The 19,386-nt window shown below is 44.9% G+C and overlaps 1 protein-coding gene across 27 annotated transcripts in view; it reads right to left on the reverse strand.

The window, feature by feature from the left end:
• DLG2 (discs large MAGUK scaffold protein 2) overlaps nt 1-19,386 on the reverse strand; it is a 901,719-nt gene that overhangs the window by 255,646 nt on the left and 626,687 nt on the right. For all 27 annotated transcript variants that reach the window (XM_077926964.1, XM_028725975.2, XM_028725977.2 and 24 more), the window contains one exon: nt 17,151-17,204. In XM_077926964.1, the coding sequence (XP_077783090.1) occupies nt 17,151-17,204 (54 nt within the window). The remainder of the gene's footprint in view (nt 1-17,150; nt 17,205-19,386) is intronic.

Consider the following 19,386-nt stretch of genomic DNA (forward strand, 5'->3'; position numbering starts at 1 on the left):
CCCTCTGCCACACTCCTTGCCAGCAATGTACTGCACCCTCCTCAAGTGCTTTTTCCTGGCTGGAATGTAACCTTCTTGGTTGCCTAGATTGAGGATCCAGAGATAAGCAGGTGTTGGGGGGATGGAAATCACTGGCTTTTGTGTGGTTGGAATGCAGTCTTACTGTGCAAAGGCAATAGTTATGCCTGGTGCTCCATCTACTTCCCCCTCTGGCCCTTCTAACCACTGGTGTACCAGCCCCAGGAATGTGGCTTTTGGGGTAAAAAATAGAGTTTCCTGCCACCTGGTTTAGGAATTCAGCAGTGTCTCAGTCCCTTACTTACTTAGTCTATTTATATACTGCTTTACATCCCACAATCTCTGAAGTCATTTGCTTGTGAAAGAGCATCTCTCAATTTAAAACCATGCAGCAATCCAGCCAAAGCACACAACGGAAGTACCAGAACAGCAGCATTATTGCCCAACAGCCTGAACAAACAGGTTTTCTTTTTCTTTTCTTTTTTTAAAGATATTTATTAAAATTTTCAAAATATTACAAAATGAAAAAAGAAAAAGAAAAAATACAAAATACAAATAGTTAAAAAACAATTCTATCCTTCCATCACTTATCTTTCATTTGCTTGTTTCCCGGACCTCCTCACACCTCCCTTTTTGTATTCCAGTTCAACTTGTTAGTTCAGCAAATCCTTTCCCTCTTTGCTTATCCTAGTCTTTAATCTTAAAATATTGTAACATTAAATTTTTACCTATTAATAATCCATTTTTTCATATTCCTTATAGCATTATAGCTAAAAACCACTTAACTATTTATCCAACATCATTCTAACATTCATTAATTTTACAATATTTCTGTAGCTAGTCTTTAAATTTCTTCCAATCTTCTTCCACCAACTCTTCTCCCTGGTCTCGGATGAACAAACAGGTTTTCATCTGGTGTCTAAAGGCCAGCAGTGCTGGAGCCAATAGGATTTCAAAGGGAACAGAGTTCTAGAGTCAGGGTGCCACCACAAAAAAGGCCTGGTTGTGTGTCACGGCCAACCATGCAGTTCCTAGCAGAGGAATATTAAGGAGAGCCTCTCTAAAGGTCCTCAATTCATAGGCAGCCACACACAAGGAGAGAGCTCCTCCCCAAGTACAGTCATACCTCAGCTCCCAAACACCTTGGGAGTCGAGCGTTCCAGCTCCCAAACAATCGAAAACTGGAAGTGAGTGTTCCAGTTTTTGAACGTTCTTTTGGAAGCTGAACGTCTGACAGGGCTTCTGCGGCTTCTGATTGGCTGCAGCAGCTTCCTGCAGCCAATCAGAAGCAGTGCTTTGGTTTCAGAAGTTGAACGGACTTCCAGAACGGATTCTGTTCAACTTCCGAGGTACGACTGTATTTAGATCCTAGGTCATTCAGGGATTTCCGTGCAATTTGTAAAACCTTGAATTCAGACCAGAAATGAATTGGCATATGGATATGTTTCTGTCACAGGTAATTTGCCTCTCAAGAACAAGCCACAGTTCATCTCTTGAAGTCTCCCACACATTTGCAGGGTCTTGTATGCGTTGGGGGGGGGGTGTCCTTTCAGAAGGGCCCCAGCTTACAAACCTCATTTGTGCACAGATCACACCATGGAGTCCTTTGGACCTAAGCCAACCACTTTAATATCCAGCTTAGATTTTTATCCAACAGGAATGAATCAATCTCTCTTTTTTAAAGAAAAGAAAAGAAAAGATCCAAAAGCCTCCATTAAGAATTGCTGCTTCCATCTAAGCGACCAAGAAAAACAAATAAATCATAGCGAGGAAAGGAAAGGTACACAAATGTATTCAGCAACATGCTGTTCTCATTTCCTCCTACTGAGATGCCTAATATTTGCTCTTTTCACCTGCCTCGATTTGCAAAGCACGGTACAAATTGTTAAACTTTTTTTTAAAAAAAACCCCCAGAACATTCGTACAACAACCTTCCGGTTTTGTGAACTCTTAAAGCATGAATATTAAGCAGTACGCAAGTATTCTGAGGTTACCTTGCTTACTTGCCTTGTGGTAATCTACATTACCATATTTTTTACTGTCTTTTCCAGTACAATTTTACCATTTTACTGTCTTCTCCAGCCTAAGACAACCCTTCTGCCTGTTCCAGGACCACTGTGTTTATTTTAGATCATTGTGGCAGGTGGAAAGTCCAAACTAGATCTCTAGCTAACAAACACCGCTCCGTAAGGCTTTTCTTTGCTTCACTGCATAGAGTCAGGTTTCCTTTGTGTTATTATCAATGCAGCAAAAACGAGTGAGGAAAGAATAGCAGAAGGAGTTTCTTTCAGGAAGCCATCTGGGATGGGGGGGGGGGGAGGTGTATGATGATTATCTAAACTAGTCTTCAAATGAACATGGGATCTAACCATAGGTGTGGGCTGAGATTTAGAAATAACCCCATTAGAGCCCCCTGGGGGCTTAGACCAATGGGAGTTCCAAGACATCTCTTTGCTGTGGACAGAGCTAGAGGCAGTATTTTAAATAATAATAACAACAACAACAACATTGCTGCAGGGGAGGATAGAAGATTCCAGCTGATGGAACGTTAGAAGCTGCATTATACTGAGCCAAACCGTTGGTCCACCTTGCTCAGTACTGTCTACACCGATTGGCAGAGGCTGTGTTGGGTTTCAGGCAGGGGGCCATTCCTGCCCTACCTGGAGTTGCCAGAGATCAAACCTTCTGTAGCCTTCTGCACTCCAAATTTCCCAGCTCCCAAACTCACAGTTAACACTCTTAACTCAAATCACAGTGGGCTGCATCCAGACTCAAGACATACTTAGGGTCAGGGCCGTCTTTAGCATATGTGCCGCTGGGGTGCAAAGATCCGCCCAGCGCCCCCAAATTTAGTTTAGCCCCCAAATTAACTTTATTATGCTTATGTCAGACACCACGCTTATGCCTTATCTCTTGTTTATGAAAGAAGGGAGGAAAAAGAAACAAAAGTGTACTGCTGTGGGGTGGCTTCAGGAGGGGTTGGTGAGGCTCTGGCACCCAGCACCAGCCAGCAGGTGGCCAGCAGGAGTAGCAGCAGCAGCGCAGCCAGGATACCCTCTGAGCCACCCCATCCATGCCAAGCTCCAGGCAGGTCCGGTGTGGTGGCGCAGCAATCCGAGCCGGCGGGTACCCGAGAGGGGTGCGCTGAGCTCAAGGGGGCATCCAGGTGCCAGGAGGGGCGCTATGTGAAGAACGCAGCAGCTAGATTGGTGACTTTATTGGCCGAGGGAGCCAGCGTACAGCTTCCGGGTCATGTGGCCAGAATGACTAAGCCGCTTCTGGAGAACCAGAGCAGCACACGGAAACGCTGTTTACCTTCCCGCCAGAGCGGTACCTATTTATCTTTCGAACTGCTAGGTTGGCAGGAGCAGGGACCAAACAACGGGAGCTCACCCCGTTGTGGGGATTTGAACTGCCGACCTTCTGATCAGCAAGCCCTAGGCTCTGTGGTTTAACCCACAGCGCCACCTACGTCAAATGGTGCAGTCAAATGGTGAACCCAGATATTTCAGGGAAATTTCTCCTGTCTTCCCACCTGTCCCACAAAAGCAATCAAAAACACATTTTGTTTTATCTTTGCCAGGCAGCCAAAAGTGGGAGTCAAATGGTCCCAAAAACATGAAGAGGGAACTTTGGTCCACCATTACTTTAGATAATGACTTGTGCCCAGAGAGATGGCCTTCCCCGTAGTGGCACCCCACTTGTGTGATGCTTTTCTCCTGTGAGGCTCACTTGGTGCTTCCACTTTTGGTATTCTCAGTGCCTGGCAAAGATGTGTATTTTTTAAATGCATCTAGGCAACTTTAAGTTTTCGTTGCTTTTCAGCTGCTGCCATGATGACTCAGGGATGTACATTTCTGAAATAAAGCTAAGCTTCTGGTGCATCATCATTATCTGCTGTTTTTAAAGTACTGGTGCTGTTTTCTTTATTTGTACATTTTATTGCAAGATAATATTTTTTTAAAGAAGCAACAACCACCTTGCATACCTTCGTGAAAGGCTCTATGAACAGTATTATGAAAATATACTTTTTCTGTGCAAGGAGGTGAAAGAGTGACAGCAACTAGTGATGGCTGGTGCCTACTGGGAGGCAGGCAGGGAGGCTGGCTGTAGGTGGAGCTAAACCTAATTCTAGTTTGGCCTCCATCCTCTTCCCTGCAGTGGTCCAGAATGGCAACAGCGAAGCTAAGGCGGTGGCAGCTGACAGCCAGTTCCCACATCCTGGACTTGATGTTAAATTTAATTTATATGCAGAATACATCATGCGAAAGGCTGGGCTGGATGAATCCCAAGCTGGAATTAAGATTGCCGGAAGAAATATCAACAACCTCAGATATGCAGATGACACAACCTTGATGGCAGAAAGTGAGGAGGAATTAAAGAACCTTTTAATGAGGGTGAAAGAGGAGAGCGCAAAATATGGTCTGAAGCTCAACATCAAAAAAACGAAGATCATGGCCACTGGTCCCATCACCTCCTGGCAAATAGAAGGGGAAGAAATGGAGGCAGTGAGAGATTTTACTTTCTTGGGCTCCATGATCACTGCAGATGGTGACAGCAGCCACGAAATTAAAAGACGCCTCCTTCTTGGGAGAAGGGCAATGACAGGCCTAGACAGCATCTTGAGAAGTAGAGACGTCACCTTGCCAACAAAGGTCCGTATAGTTAAAGCCATGGTTTTCCCAGTAGTGATGTATGGAAGTGAGAGCTGGACCATCAAGAAGGCTGATTGCCGAAGAATTGATGCTTTTGAATTATGGTGCTGGAGAAGACTCTTGAGAGTCCCATGGACTGCAAGAAGATCAAACCGATCCATTCTTAAGGAAATCAGCCCTGAGTGCTCACTGGAAGGACAGATCGTGAAGCTGAGGCTCCAGTACTTTGGCCACCTCATGAGAAGAGAAGACTCCCTGGAGAAGACACTGATGCTGGGAAAGATGGAGGGCACAAGGAGAAGGGGGCGACAGAGGACAAGATGGTTGGATAGTGTTTTCGAGGTTACCAGCATGAGTCTGACCAAACTGCGGGAAGTAGTGGAGGACAGAGGTGCCTGGCGTGCTCTGGTCCATGGGGTCACAAAGAGTCGGACACAACTAAACGACTAAACAACAACAACAACAACAATAAGATAGATAAGCTGGGGCTGGCTGCAGGCGGACTCAAGTTGGTGGGGGCAGCGCCCCATTCACCTCCAGCTCAAGAGCGTGTTGATGACTGTTGCTGGCAGAAAACTGCAGAGTTCAAGGCTTTGCCGTGAGGCCACATACAGATTTCTAGCCATTAATCCTTCATTATCAGGTGGAGTATATTAAAGTAGGGTGAAAACAAACAATTGCATTTCATTCCGGGTTTAACATTCTCCACAAAGCATAAAAACTACCTTATGGAAGCTGTCTGGGATCACGTTTACCTTCCAATCAAGTCAATCTTCTGTAGAAAATTATCGGATCAAGTATTCATGAGACAAAGTTAATTTGCACTACCCACAGAGAGATTCGTTTCTCCTAGCTGGTTGTGAGATGACAGACGTGCCTTGTTTGATGGAGTGCAGATTACTTTACTTACTTATCAAACCTTTATTAGGCATTATGCAAATAAAACCATAAAAGAGAAAATAGCATATAAAAGCCTTAAAATATATATAGAAAGGCAGCAGTTGGCTACATACATATTTATATATATACATATAAAATCAGTGGTTTTCCTTGTTAACCTGCTCCTTGGAGGACTGCTACCAAAAACTCGGCTACCCCCGCCGTTACCCTTTGGTCAACGTCGGATAGGCAGAATCCCACACATTCACCTTGCTGGGGTTCCAGACCACCCAAAAGAGGGGACAGCACGCGTTGACGGAGCGTACTGTACAATGGGCAATGAAAGAGAATATGCTCTACAGTGTCCGGGACATTCATAGAACATCTGCAGAATCTCTTGTTTCTGGGAATGTTTTGATATCTTCCCCTGACAAATGCTGAGGGAAAAACATTCAAACGGGCCAGCATAAAAGCCCTACGTTGGGCTGGGATTATTAATTTAGTGACATAATTGGCCCTGCTATCTAAGATATTTAAATCATAAAATATGGGGGAGCAAATTTTGTTTACAGCTGCCATAATATTTTGTCTCTCGACATCCTTTAGTCTAGTTAGGATATTATGGAAAATGTATTGCTCATTAGAATTGTACAAGGGCTCCAGCTCGATGCCTAAAGATTCAATCTTTTTTTCGAGGTACTGATACCATCTTGATTTATAGGAGTCTTTGAGCAAATCAGCGAGCAGACTTGATGGAGGGCAGCGAAAATGGCAGCGTAACCAGTACTTTATTGAGGTGGACCAGGCCCAATATTCCATTGTGTGTATGCCTATTTCTGCACACATTGTTTCATATTTGATCACAGCTGGGAGTCCAAGAATACGCCTCAGAAAGCTGGAGTGAATCTTTTTTAAATCACTGTTATATGCTTGGACCCATAGCGGGATTCCATAGAATATCTGGGATTGTACTTTTGTTTGAAATATCTGATTGGCCGCAGGAATAAATTGATTACCTTTCTGATAATAAAAACGGGCAACTGCTGATGAGGTGCACTTTGCCTGTTTTATGGCATTTGTGCGATGATTTGCCCACCCTAAATTGCTCTGGAATAAGATTCCCAGATACCTATAGATTTTCACTTGTTGGATTTCTTGCCCTCTTATTTTCCATTTCTCTAATTTCCAACCATTCGAGAAGACCAAAATTTTTGTCTTCTCATAATTTATAGAGAGTTTGTTACATTCACAGTAAAGGATCAGAGAAGATATAAGACGTTTCAGACCCAAGCTCGTTAATGATAGTAGGACAGCATCGTCTGCGTATAATAAGAGAGGGACTGGTTTCTGATTAAGTTTAGGGGCATGTGATTCTATTTTTTGAAGGTGATCTGGCAAGTCTGATAAAAATAAATTAAATAGAAAGGGGGCAAGAATACACCCTTGTTTTACCCCTTTCGAGTTTGGGATGTCTGATGAAAGGTGACCTTTGGTGTTAAGTTTGACTTGACAGGTATTGGAAGAGTATAGATTTTGTATTAGAATCAATAAACGCTGATCAATTTTTAATTCTGCGAGTTTCCTCCACAGCTTTGGGCGGTCAATTGAGTCGAATGCACCACGAGAGTCCACAAAAGCAGCATATATCTTAGATTGCCTTTGGGATCTGTATTTTTCAACCAAATGCATAAGTATAAGGCAGTGGTCTAATGTAGAGCAACCTTTGGAGAAACCTATTTGTTCTTGAGTGCAGATTACAATTCGAGCCGGATGCCAGGTGTTTTTCATTAGCTCGATGCACTATGGTCAATGAATCCCTCTATAATGCAAAATACGGCCAGAGAGAGAAGAGAATCTAAACTGCAATCCAGGTTTGGCCAATGCAGATGGCAAAAATCTACATAAGTCATCTGATGTACGCATAATTTAATTAGGGGTGAATGGATCAGGCCAATGGGAGTTCCTTCACCAAGCCATAGCCCTCCAAAAGAGAATGTCAAGCATTTTTAAATAATATGCCCCTAATCTCAAAGCCACGTTATTTCCTGTCCCCACACATGTGGATATACAAAAGTTTGTGGAGGCATAACGGTCAATTTTCCGTTCTCTGGCCAATCTGGTATCTGCATCACTTAGCCAGAGGCAAGTCAAGCAAATGGTGTAACAATGGCTTTTTTTTTTCAGCCGGAACTCAGCACCTCTTAGGTAGGTGCCATTGTCATTCTAAGAGAATGAGGGAGGCATACATTGTGAGCTCCAGCACCTCTTTTTCTAGAAAATAGAACTGGGTATAATTATGGTGCTGGAGGAGACTCTTGAGAGCCCCATGGACTGCACGAAGATCAAACCTCTCCATTCTTAAGGAAATCAGCCCTGAGTGCTCACTGGAAGGACAGATCCTGAAGCTGAGGCTCCAATACTTTGGCCACCTCATGAGAAGAGAAGACTCCCTGGAAAAGACCCTGATGTTGGGAAAGATGGAGGGCACAAGGAGAAGGGGACAACAGAGGACGAGATGGTTGGAGAGTGTTCTTGAAGCTACCAGCATGAGTTTGACCAAACTGCGGGAGGCAGTGGAAGACAGAAGTGCCCGGCGTGCTCTGGTCCAGGGGGTCACGAAGAGTTGGACACGACTAAACAACAACAACAATAAGCACACCACATGGTCTTCTGCTAGCTGGACTGAGACACTGGGAAGAAACTCCTTTGTTTCCTGAGCAAAATACAATATAGGAGGCAAGGAGGATACATTTACCATGGGCAGATGATGGAATCCTGTGCAAAATAAATTCCAATACTCATATGAGCAACAACAACATGGAGATGATGCAGGCTATTGCAGCCTTTGACTATGAACTAACTGCTAGAGGATAATTCATTTTCTGCCATTCAAGCTGCCCATCAAATGTATTCCCACAATTTACTCTCAGCGAGCTAAAGCTCCTCTCAAGTCAGTGAACCCAGAAACGAGGCTAATTAACTAGTCATTTTATGATTTGCAGCAACCCTCCGCTATAAAGAACTGCCGATCATATGAAAGGGGCCCTGTCCTTTCACCATTTCAAATGAAAGGACAAATTCACAATTGGCCAGACGGTGCAATATTGAAAAAGGTTTGCAGACACTACTCAATGTCAAACAGCGGCCAACTTTAAAACTGAGGGCTTCAAACCATCACACTCACATCTTATTCTGAAATGTCCAAGATCCAGAGCAGATGCAAAGCCAAGAAGCTTTGTAGGATAGCAAAGACTCAAATCAGTGCTTAAAAGGAGGAAGAGACAATCAACTTACATACCAACATGTGCACTGTTGGCCCATCAGGTTGTTGTTGTTTTTTGTTAAGGTTTCTTTTTGTTAAGGTTTTGAAAAGGTTCTTAGAGAAGCTGAGATTCCGAGCAGGGAGAGAAAAGGGCGTGCAGACAATTAAAAGCAGTGTGTGTGGGGTGGTGGTGGTTTGGAGTAGAAACACTGAAGGGCAGGCGTCAAATCACCCTTTCCTGTCGCCATTTTTTATTTTACAAAGTTTTATGGCAATGGCTTCTTTTTTTAAATCTAAGAAATGTAAGCACATAAACTATTTGGACCTAAATCCAGCTACGCCCTTTAATTCACGAATGGGCTTTCTGATCCAGTGGAAGAGGAGAGAAGGCATTTTTCATCTGTTCCTCCTGGAGCACAAGGAAACCTGTTCCACTCTGTTGTGGGGGTGACATTTGTGGGGAGGGGGAGTAGTGAGAATTGATGAAAACACGTTCCCCTTTTCTGTTACTGAAGGCCTCTATTAGATCAAGGCCTCTGCCACAAGCATAAGGAATCCCTGATCAACATTTACTGAAACTTGCATTTTCATTTTCTTGTGGCTCATGTTCTCTAAGAAGGAGTTAAAAGAGCTGCTCTGGTTGAGAGAGTAAAATGCTTCCAGATTCCTGACACCATTTTTTCACTCCCTCCCGACTCACGTGATTATTAGTGGCCTTGCCAGTACCTTTACTATCCTCTATTCCTTTGCCTTTATCAGCAACTGGATGTACAGGCATAATGCTCATTACTATGCCACAAAGAGATCTTGGTTTCTGCAGATCAAATGGCTGTTAAAAGTGTGACAGTAGGCCAATCCAAGACACGGGTGGAGCTGTAGTCGAAACCACAGAGCCTAGGGCTTGCCGATCAGAAGGTCGGCGGTTCGAATCCCCACAATGGGGTGAGCTCCCGTTGCTTGGTCCCTGCTCCTGCCAACCTAGGAGTTTGAAAGCACATCAAAGTGCAAGTAGATAAGGTAAACGGCGTTTCTGTGTGCTGCTCTGGCTCACCAGAAGCAGCTTAGTCATGCTGGCCACATGACCCGGAAGTTGTCTGCGGACAAATGCCGGCTCCCTTGGCCTATAGAGCGAGATGAGCGCCACAACTCCAGAGTCATCCGCGACTGGACTTAATAGTCAGGGGTACCTTTACCTTTAGGCCAAGCTAATCCCCTGTCCCTTGTCATTTAGTAGGTAGCCACTGCTACAACCGCCCCAGTCAGACTCAGAAACAGCCAAGCTCCATGCAGCAAACTTCTAGGCTGTGGAGGATCAAAGTTAAATTGCTTCCCAGAAGGATCAGAGGAGCAAGTGGCAAATGCATTGCGCAAATCAGGCCAAGTCCAAGACAGCTATCAGCCAATGGGGACAGAAACTCGGGACTCTGGTATTCTGAGGAGCAAGTTAAAGATGTATAAGCTCTGGTGGGTCAAGATTGGTCCTTGGAGTCAGATGACTGAATGTTTAGAAAGGTTGGTACTGCAGCCCCATGGCATCCATGAGGTTCAAAACACTACCTATGAGACTTCCTGCATAAACAGAGCATTGCTGATACAGGAGCCCAATGCTGGGAGTTCTAGTTCAAGCCCTCCCTGATCCCCCAACACCTCCATTTCCAGACACGATCACGTGGGCTGGAGCTTTCAAGGTGACTTAGGGCAGTATTTCCTCAATCTTGTGCCTGCCAGATATTGTTAGACTACAGCTCCCCTCATGGCTGGGTTGATGGGAACTGCAGTCCAACAATATCTGGAAGTCACCAAGTTGAAGGGGGCTGGCATAGTTCTCTTGCATCCAAGGTTGGGAACCTACCAGTTTGGAAAAGAGAAGCTCAGCTCCTCCACTCCTGGAAAGAGAAGCCCATTGTTTGGGCACGGCCAGAGTCTTGTGGTCCAGCCAGCTAAGAACACAAGATGAGCCCTGCTGGATCAGACTGATCTAGGTGTGCATGCAAGTGTCTGACACTCACTTAAATCCCAAATGGTCAGAAATCTGCTTTATGGTAGCCAATGTAAGAATTCTCAACATCTCCCCACAAGCTGGAAAGCAGCATGAAGGTGGCAACATTACCCTTCCTCAACAGAATAGATGATAGGACTTCAGGGTACCTCCTTCCCACCCGAAACCCCCAATTTTGCCATTTCACCAGAGATTGGGTCCTTGCAGAATGTCAAGGATGGCACTTTCCCCTATAATCTTAATTAAGAAGCTAAATTTTGACAGGAAGTTCTGTGTGTGTTTTTTTAGCATCCATAATTACAGATGCTTGAGGCAGGTATAAACACCATGCCAATGCAGGAACAAAAAGAGAATTTCATCTAAGTATAAACTGGGAGCTTTCATCGCAAGAAGGCATTAAAAGAATTTTATCAAACCATTGCATCTTAATTGAAATGATCATTTATTCATATGAATAATGCAACTGAATAATGAGGGATGGATCTGAACGTTTCTTAAAAATCTGCCTGAGGCAAAACTTTCTTATCTCCCCACACATCATGAATCGCAGAGCTGTTGGGATGGATTAGCCAGCAAGCTAAATATGCTATAAAAGCAGCTCCCCAAACAATATAGGCTATTTCCTTATGACCAGAAATTGATAGGTTAGTAGGGAGAAAGTACATTTTAGGTCATCGGTAGGGATTGGCAAATCTGTCAATTTCAGTCCCTCTCCATTTCACATTTTCCCCACTTTCAAGTTCAGTTCTCCTCACTGGTTTGTGAATTTTGTTTTTAAAAGCCTAATGAAATGAAAACTCTCTGTGTTTACATACATGCGTGTGTGTTTGAATCTTGATTCTGACTTCCGTGTTACTGTCCCTTCCAACTTTCTGCCATCTGCAAGTTTGATTAACATCCCTTGTAAAAAGTAAAGGTAAAGGTACCCCTGCCCGTACAGGCCAGTCGTGTCCGACTCTAGGGTTGTGCGCCCATCTCACTTAAGAGGCCGGGGGCCACGCTGTCCGCAGACACTTCCGGGTCACGTGGCCAGCGTGACAAAGCTGCATCTGGCGAGCCAGCGCAGCACACGGAAATGCCATTTACCTTCCCACTAGTAAGCGGTCCCTATTTATCTACTTGCACCCGGGGGTGCTTTCGAACTGCTAGGTTGGCAGGCGCTGGGACCGAGCAACGGGAGCGCACCCCGCTGCGGGGATTCGAACCGCCGACCTGACGATCGGCAAGTCCTAGGCGCTGAGGTTTTACCCACAGCACCACCCACGTCCCCAACATCCCTTGTAGTAAAGGTAAAGGTACCCCTGCCCGTACGGGCCAGTCTTGACAGACTCTAGGGTTGTGCGCCCATCTCACTCTATAGGCCGGGGGCCAGCGCTGTCTGAAGACACCTCCGGGTCACGTGGCCAGCATGACAAAGCTGCATCTGGCGAGCCAGCACAGCACACGGAAACGCCGTTTACCTTCCCGCCAGTAAGCGGTCCCTATTTATCTACTTGCACCCGGAGGTGCTTTCGAACTGCTAAGTTGGCAGGCGCTGGGACCGAGCAACGGGAGCGCACCCCACCGCGGGGATTCGAACCGCCGACCTTTCGATCGGCAAGCCCTAGGCGCTGAGGCTTTTACCCACAGCGCTACCTGCGTCCCTAACATCCCTTGTACTGATATGTAATTGATATGTTTTTGTATTTTATATTTCTGTATATATTTAAAAACATTTTCATGTAAAATACTCATGGGTTCTGAATATTAAGAAGCATACAAATTATATACAATATAATGGCGGAAATCTGCATGACTGTACATACATTGGTGAAAATAACACCCAAAGGACATTATATTGGAAGAAATTGTTTGCAAAAAAAAAAAAAAAAAGTGTATTTGGGGCAAATTGCATGCAAAAATGTCTATGTTAAGAGAAATGCACATTCTGAAGAGGCTTAAAAATTAAAATAAAAAGCAAACCAAGCATCTCAGAGTCATGGGTTCAAGGTTTATAAAATGATTGTTGTCAGAATGGAAGTTTGGCCAAGAACGGATTAATAAAGCCAGTGGGTACTGCTAGTGACTGCCTTAATAGTTCCAGCAGAATTGCCTAGAACCTTCATTTTTGTTAGGGAGGTTCATCTCTGTAACTGATCTCCTGGATGGTTGGAGCATTCAGAATGGACCACGGGGTGAGCATGCAAGCTCTGCCCCTGTTCTTGTTCTTTTGAAAATGGTGAGGTTCCTGTACATCTGGGCATATCCCACATATATTAGAACCCTGGTTCTGTAACATGCAGGGAGCCGCTAAGAGTCAAAGCTGCTCCCCACTCTTCAAGCTCATTCTCTGTGAGTTGGATGATGATTGGAACTTCAATTGGAGGAGAAAGGGAAAAGCTGTTGCACTCAATGATTACTGCATTGCAGGAGGTTGACTAGAAGATCCTTGTGGTCTCTTCCAACTCTATGATTCTATGATCTGGAAATGTGATGAACTAGCTTAAAATTTGAAAATGAGTAGGTGAGGGAAGCCAAAACTGATTGATTTGCCCATCCCAGACCAAGCTGAAACCCTAAGGCCAGACTGACTTCCTTCAGAAATCCATCCTTCTAGGCTGGCCTGAAAAGGCTTCACCATGAACAGTTCCTACAGGGCTTCACTCACCCTTGCTCCCTCTGTTTGAATCCAGTCCCAGTGGGCAGGAGAACAATAGTCTCCTCTTTTCCTCCTATTTTTAACTGTCAGAATAAGCCACTCTAATCCCCTTTTCTCCAGCCAAATATATACTCAATGGCAGCAGTCCCTTCAAATTTACCAGCGATAATTTATCAAGATGTTTACAAACCTGATTTAGTATCCACTCAACATAGCAGGGGAAAGCTTTCACTGCTGGGCTTTTATCAGCTAGTGGGTTTTTCTCCGACCCCTCCTTGGCTTCAGCTCAGAGCTCAAGCAGATCTGAGTGCACTGCTTGTTTGTGACCAACATTTCATCTCTTTCTCCTTAAGGCATTTGCAGCTAATGCACTAGTCAAAGCAGACATCTCATTTTTATCCATCACAGGGCAGTGATTGATACGTGCCATTTTTTTCAAGAGATGTGCTGTAGTTAATTCCCCTTCTGCATCCATGCCCTCCAAGGCCTTGGATTTCTCTGCTTTCTTGCAATTTATTTCTATTGGCCTTGTCATGTGTAGAATAGGGCTGTGCTGAGACCTGATCTCACCACCATTTATTTATTTTTTGCTTCCTGCTCCCTCCCCGCTTCCACATGGAGTGTGAAAACTTCTGGGAGATGGGAAACTAAGGGGCAGTTGTGTAAATGCTTCTGTTTACCTTATGGACGCAACAAGGCAGCCAAGGGTGTCCCTTTAAAACAGGTTTGAAACATTCTATTTGCACTTGCAAGAGGCTCATTGAAGACAGACTTCTAGGCTAGCAGCATAGTAACTTTGCAAGGGAAGAGGATGGGGAGACAACCAGAACAATTTAGCCATGGCCCGTGGCCTCATTTGCCACATCCCCAAAGGCAGATTTAGGGGAGCCTGGTCAGTTTAGTTGCACCAGGCGCAGTGCACTGAAATCTGAGACATCAAGTCTGCCATTGATATCCCCATTGGCTCCTCGCATCCCCACCAGGTCCATTGAGCACAACTTGCCACTCACTTTGGTGTGCACATTTTTAATTTGCATTTATTATTTGTTCTAGGACAGTGGTTCTCAAACTTTTCTGGCCACCAGTCCCTTGGTTCCACAAAGTCATCCCCAGTGCCTCTACCTAACCCTATAAAAAGCAGCATTCAGAATAGTGGGTTTGCACGACCCACCAAGGAAGAGAAAAACACAATAAGATTCAAAGCAGTCTCCGTTAATTGCACCTTTAGTCAAAATCCAACTAAAACTATTTAGTTTAATTAATTCAACAAAACTTAGGAATGTGATCCAGTGATACCAACTTCTCAAGGTCTGATAGTTGCTTACATCTCCAATGCCCGCTGCCTCTTAGTGCGTGCCCCAGGCATTCCCAACCCAGGGAGCCACTGTTCTAGGGTAAGATACAGGTAAATGTAAAGGGACCCCTGACAGTTAAGTCCAGTCGCATACGCTCATTTGCTTTACAGGCCGAGGGAGCTGGCGTCTGTCCGCTCCGCAGACAGTTTTTCCGGGTCATGTGGCCAGCATGACTAAGCTGCTTCTGGCACAACGGAACACTGACACCAGAGCAGCACATGGAAACGCTGTTTACCTTCCCACCGGAGTGGTACCTGTTAATCTACTTGCACTTTTTTGCATGCTTTTGAACTGCTAGGTGGGCAGGAGCTGGGACTGAGCAACGGGAGCTCACCCCGTCATGGGGATTCGAACCGCCGACCTTCTGATCGGCAAGCCCAAGAGGCTCAGTGGTTTAGACCACAGTGCCACACGCATGCAGGGTAAGATATAACACTAAGCAAAACACACAGTGTTTCAACAGATGCTCTCGTGCATTTGGTATTTGGCACTTCTAATTTGTCATTATCCAGGAAACTCAAACTCCTAAATTGGGGGTTGGGGAATCTGCAGCCTAGGTCATGCCCCTTCTCCAGCCATGCCTCATACTCTCCTCAAATGCTTTTGCCTGGCTGGTATGTGCCCCTGAAATATGATAACGCTCCTTGCCTGCCTGCGGGGTGAATGGAGAGACATGCATGCAGGCCTGTATGTAGAGTGTGAGTAGAAATCACACACTGTTGCCTGGCTGGAATGTAGCCTTCTCTACAATGGTAAGAGACGCATCTGTTTTGCCACCCATTTATGCCTCAGGCCCCGCCCACCACTGAGATGTGGGTGATGGGGAAAATGTACCCCACCTCCTTCTTTCCCCCACAATTAACCTTTTAGTCATTATAATTTTGTCCACATTCTGAAATGCCCTCATCTGCCACCTCTCTCTGTCGTAACTAGCATAAGCTAAAGGTTAAGGGACCCCTGACCATTAGGTCCAGTCGTGACCGACTCTGGGGTTGGGGCGCTCATCTCGCTTTATTGGCCAAGGGAGCCGGCATACAGCTTCCGGGTCATGTGGCCAGCATGACTAAGCCGCTTCTGGCAAGCCAGAGCAGTGCACAGAAACGCCGTTTACCTTCCTGCTGGAGTGGTACCTATTTATCTACTTGCACTTTGATGTGCTTTCAAACTACTAGGTTGGCAGGAGCTGGGACCGAGCAACAGGAGCTCACCCCGTCACGGGGATTCGAACCGCCGACCTTCTGATCAGCAAGTCCTAGGCTCTGTGGTTTAACCCACAGTGCCACCACGTCGTAAATAGCATAGCATAGCATTGTGCCAGTATCATGTTCACTTCTGAGTCGTTCAGCAGCAATCATTGTGACAAATGGTATAGACACACAGGTTTATCACAGTCCTGTGACATATGGTATAAACGCAGAGATTTTTCACAAGGCACCATTTAAAGTTTTGGAGTTGAAGGAAGAGGGGAGAGAAGTTGAAATAGTTGCTTGAGAGAGGGAGAAAAAGCTGCAATTTAGCTGGTTTTTTTATGGTGGAGGTGGACAAAAGGTAGGCTGGGGTCTACTGGTAGATCACTGAATGATTTGCAGTAGATCAGAAAGGATTCTGCCTCCCACCTGATTGACAATAAAAACAGGCTGCTAAATTAGGCTGCTGAGATGAAGAAAGCTTGAAGTGAAAACCAGGAGCGGATTTTTGTGTGACAGGACTGGGAGGGTTCTTTTAAAAGAAACCTGCAAGCCTGAAGTCTGCCCACCTTTGTATTATGGCATTCTCTTCCCCTGCAGCCCCAGACAGCCATTTACACAACAGCAAACCAACCAGCACTTTGCATTGTGAACTAAGGCCACACCCACACAATACAGTTAAAGCAGTATCACACCATTTCAACAATCGTGGAGAATCCTTTGGATTGCAGGGTGTGTGTGTGTGTGTTTGTGTGTGTGTGTGCTGACGTCACAGAGCTACAGTTCCTGGGATTCTCCATGACTGTTGAAGGCGGTAGAATAAGGGAGTCCCAGCACATCAGTCAGCACACTGGATAAGAAACAGCAAGCCAGTCTGCATTGCAAAATCGCAAACCAAATTAAGCAACTCTGACCCCCACTCCAATTAGTAACAGACTTTATATTTGCAGAAGGGAAACAATTTGAACATAAAACATTTCTCTTTCTTTAAAATAAAGGGTCTTCATCCTTATTTCATAGAGAACAAAACAAATTAGCTAGTAAGAGCCAAAGTACCCATGCAACTTAACAAATTTAGAGAATCTCATCCTTGTAGTAATAATAATAATAATGATATCAATGAAATGAGAAAATTTAATTAAATCTTTTCAACTTACGTAGGGAATAGTGTCTAAAGTATCTGTGTTGACGATGATTGGGGCAGGGCTGGCCTGTGTGAGAAGAAGGAGAAGAAATTAAATTTATTATACTTAATAATTCAAGGCAAAACGTGCTTCAAAGGGGTTTAAAATGTGGCCTAGATCACAGTCAGCAAGGGGGGGGGGGGGGAAGCAAGGCATAACAAATCAATAACTTTTTCATTTCATACATGCACAGAGTTCAAAATGCCCCGACATTTTAGTTCCTGAAATAAAATTTAACAACAGACAAAGGTTTTCACTGTTTTGTTTTTATGCTGGTTTTAACATATGCATTATTTATCGCTGTAAATCACTTTGGGTTATTGTTGTAACAAAAAGCAATCGATAAGTTTGATGGTGATGGTGATGATAATGTCCAATGTGGCCCCAAGTAACGTGCTCCATCAGCGCAAGGACTTCCACTTGCGCAACATAACTTTCCCTTTCCCTCTTCCCTTTGCCCAACCCTGAGATCTGTTCTGGGTTTTCCTCAAAACTCTAGAGCAGATTTGGGGGTTTGGGTGTGGGGTACACATGGGAAGAAAGGGGACAGTTCAACTGCACAAACAGAAATCCTTGCGCTGACAGAATGCATTAGTTGGAGACGACCCAATGAAGCTACACATCACCCAAATTGCATGCTGTCTCATTTAGATCAACCCTAGGAAATCTGCTAGGTCCAGTTTCCAGCGCTCGCTTATCTGCAGCCTTCCTTTTTCATTCTATTTATTTACATCTTCTGCTCTGCTGTCCTCCTTTTCGCTCTCATTTCCTTCTGCCCCTGGTCCTCACCCGTGCTATAAGCATTTGTTTTCATTTCATTTTAACCCAACATCTTGCACGCCACCCCATAACCTGACTAAAGACCCCCTTTCCTCCAGGCAGATCTTTTCCCTCTCTCCGATTTAATACGAAGCAAATGCTTCCAGCTGGGAGGTTTTACTACCCTGCAGGTAGGACAGCTGACAGTTGCGGTGACAGATTGGAATCCTGATAAGATAGATGGAGCCCTACCGCTGGGACAAAACTAGTGCAGGCAGTCTTTTAAAAAGTGGGAGACAAATAGCTTTTGGCTTGCTTTCTGGGAAAGGGAGGGGGGACTGGTGGGGGATAAAAACTATAGCGAATATTGCAAATGCAAGCAAACAACCTGACCACCGCTATTCATCCATGTCAGCTCTGAATGGCAGATGCAAATATAAACAGCGACTTTTCATATATATATATATATTTTTAAAAAGGTCTGTACAATCTCTCTCTCTCTCTCTCTGTGTGTGTGTGTGTGTGTGTGAACCCTTCTCACTTGCATTCTAAAAAGAAAAAAGGGGGGAAACCCCCCACTGATTTATAGCTGTATGCAATGTACCATTCATAATAGGTGCAAAGTGCACATGTTTTGTCCTCTGGTGCCAGTTCCCTATGTACAAAACGTCTCTTAGCCCTCTGGACAAGCATCAGATATATCAGCTTCTACAACAGGGGCATGAATGACCACAGGCAGGCAGTTCTGGACTCATCACAGATGACATAAAAACAAAGAGCATGTGTATGTTCTTTTTGTTAATATACCAGAGTGGTGGCGGCAAGAAGCAGATAGTCCCCTTTGGTCGCCATGAATAACAGTTCAAAATGCCTGTAAGGTATTTAGGAACAACAGAGAGGTTTCCTTATGCCAGAACCAGTCTGCTTCTCCATCTAGCCCAGTATTGTAAGAACATGAGAGGAGCTTTGCTGGACCAGGCCAGTGGCCTACCTATCTAGGATCCTGTCACCACAGTGGCCAACCAGCTGCTTGTGGGAAGCCTACAAGCAAGACCTGAGCAGAAGAGCACTCTGTTTCACCGTCTATTGATCCCTGTGCCACCACTTTATTTCTCGCTGCCACCACCCAGGCCCTGCCTGGTACAATACTGAGTCCAGTCAGGTTTAAATTGGAACATAAACTTCTGTTTGTTTATTGCAGTTTAACAAGCGTGTGGTTTCAAAACGGTATCGGTCAATTACAATCATGGGGTGCCTATCCAGACCTATAACTTCCGCTACCTGCTCTCACTCACTAAACCACCTCTCAGATATTTACTTGTCTTCCTAGCTCCTAACTGTTCCTGACTCAGCTTATTTCGCGACACTAACACAACCTCCCCACAGACTCTATCCCAATTCATTCCCACTCCAACCAACCACCCAACTCCCAACAAACTCCTCCCTTCGC

The sequence above is a fragment of the Podarcis muralis genome, chromosome 4 (assembly GCF_964188315.1).
Source record: "Podarcis muralis chromosome 4, rPodMur119.hap1.1, whole genome shotgun sequence".
Lineage (NCBI taxonomy): Eukaryota > Metazoa > Chordata > Lepidosauria > Squamata > Lacertidae > Podarcis > Podarcis muralis.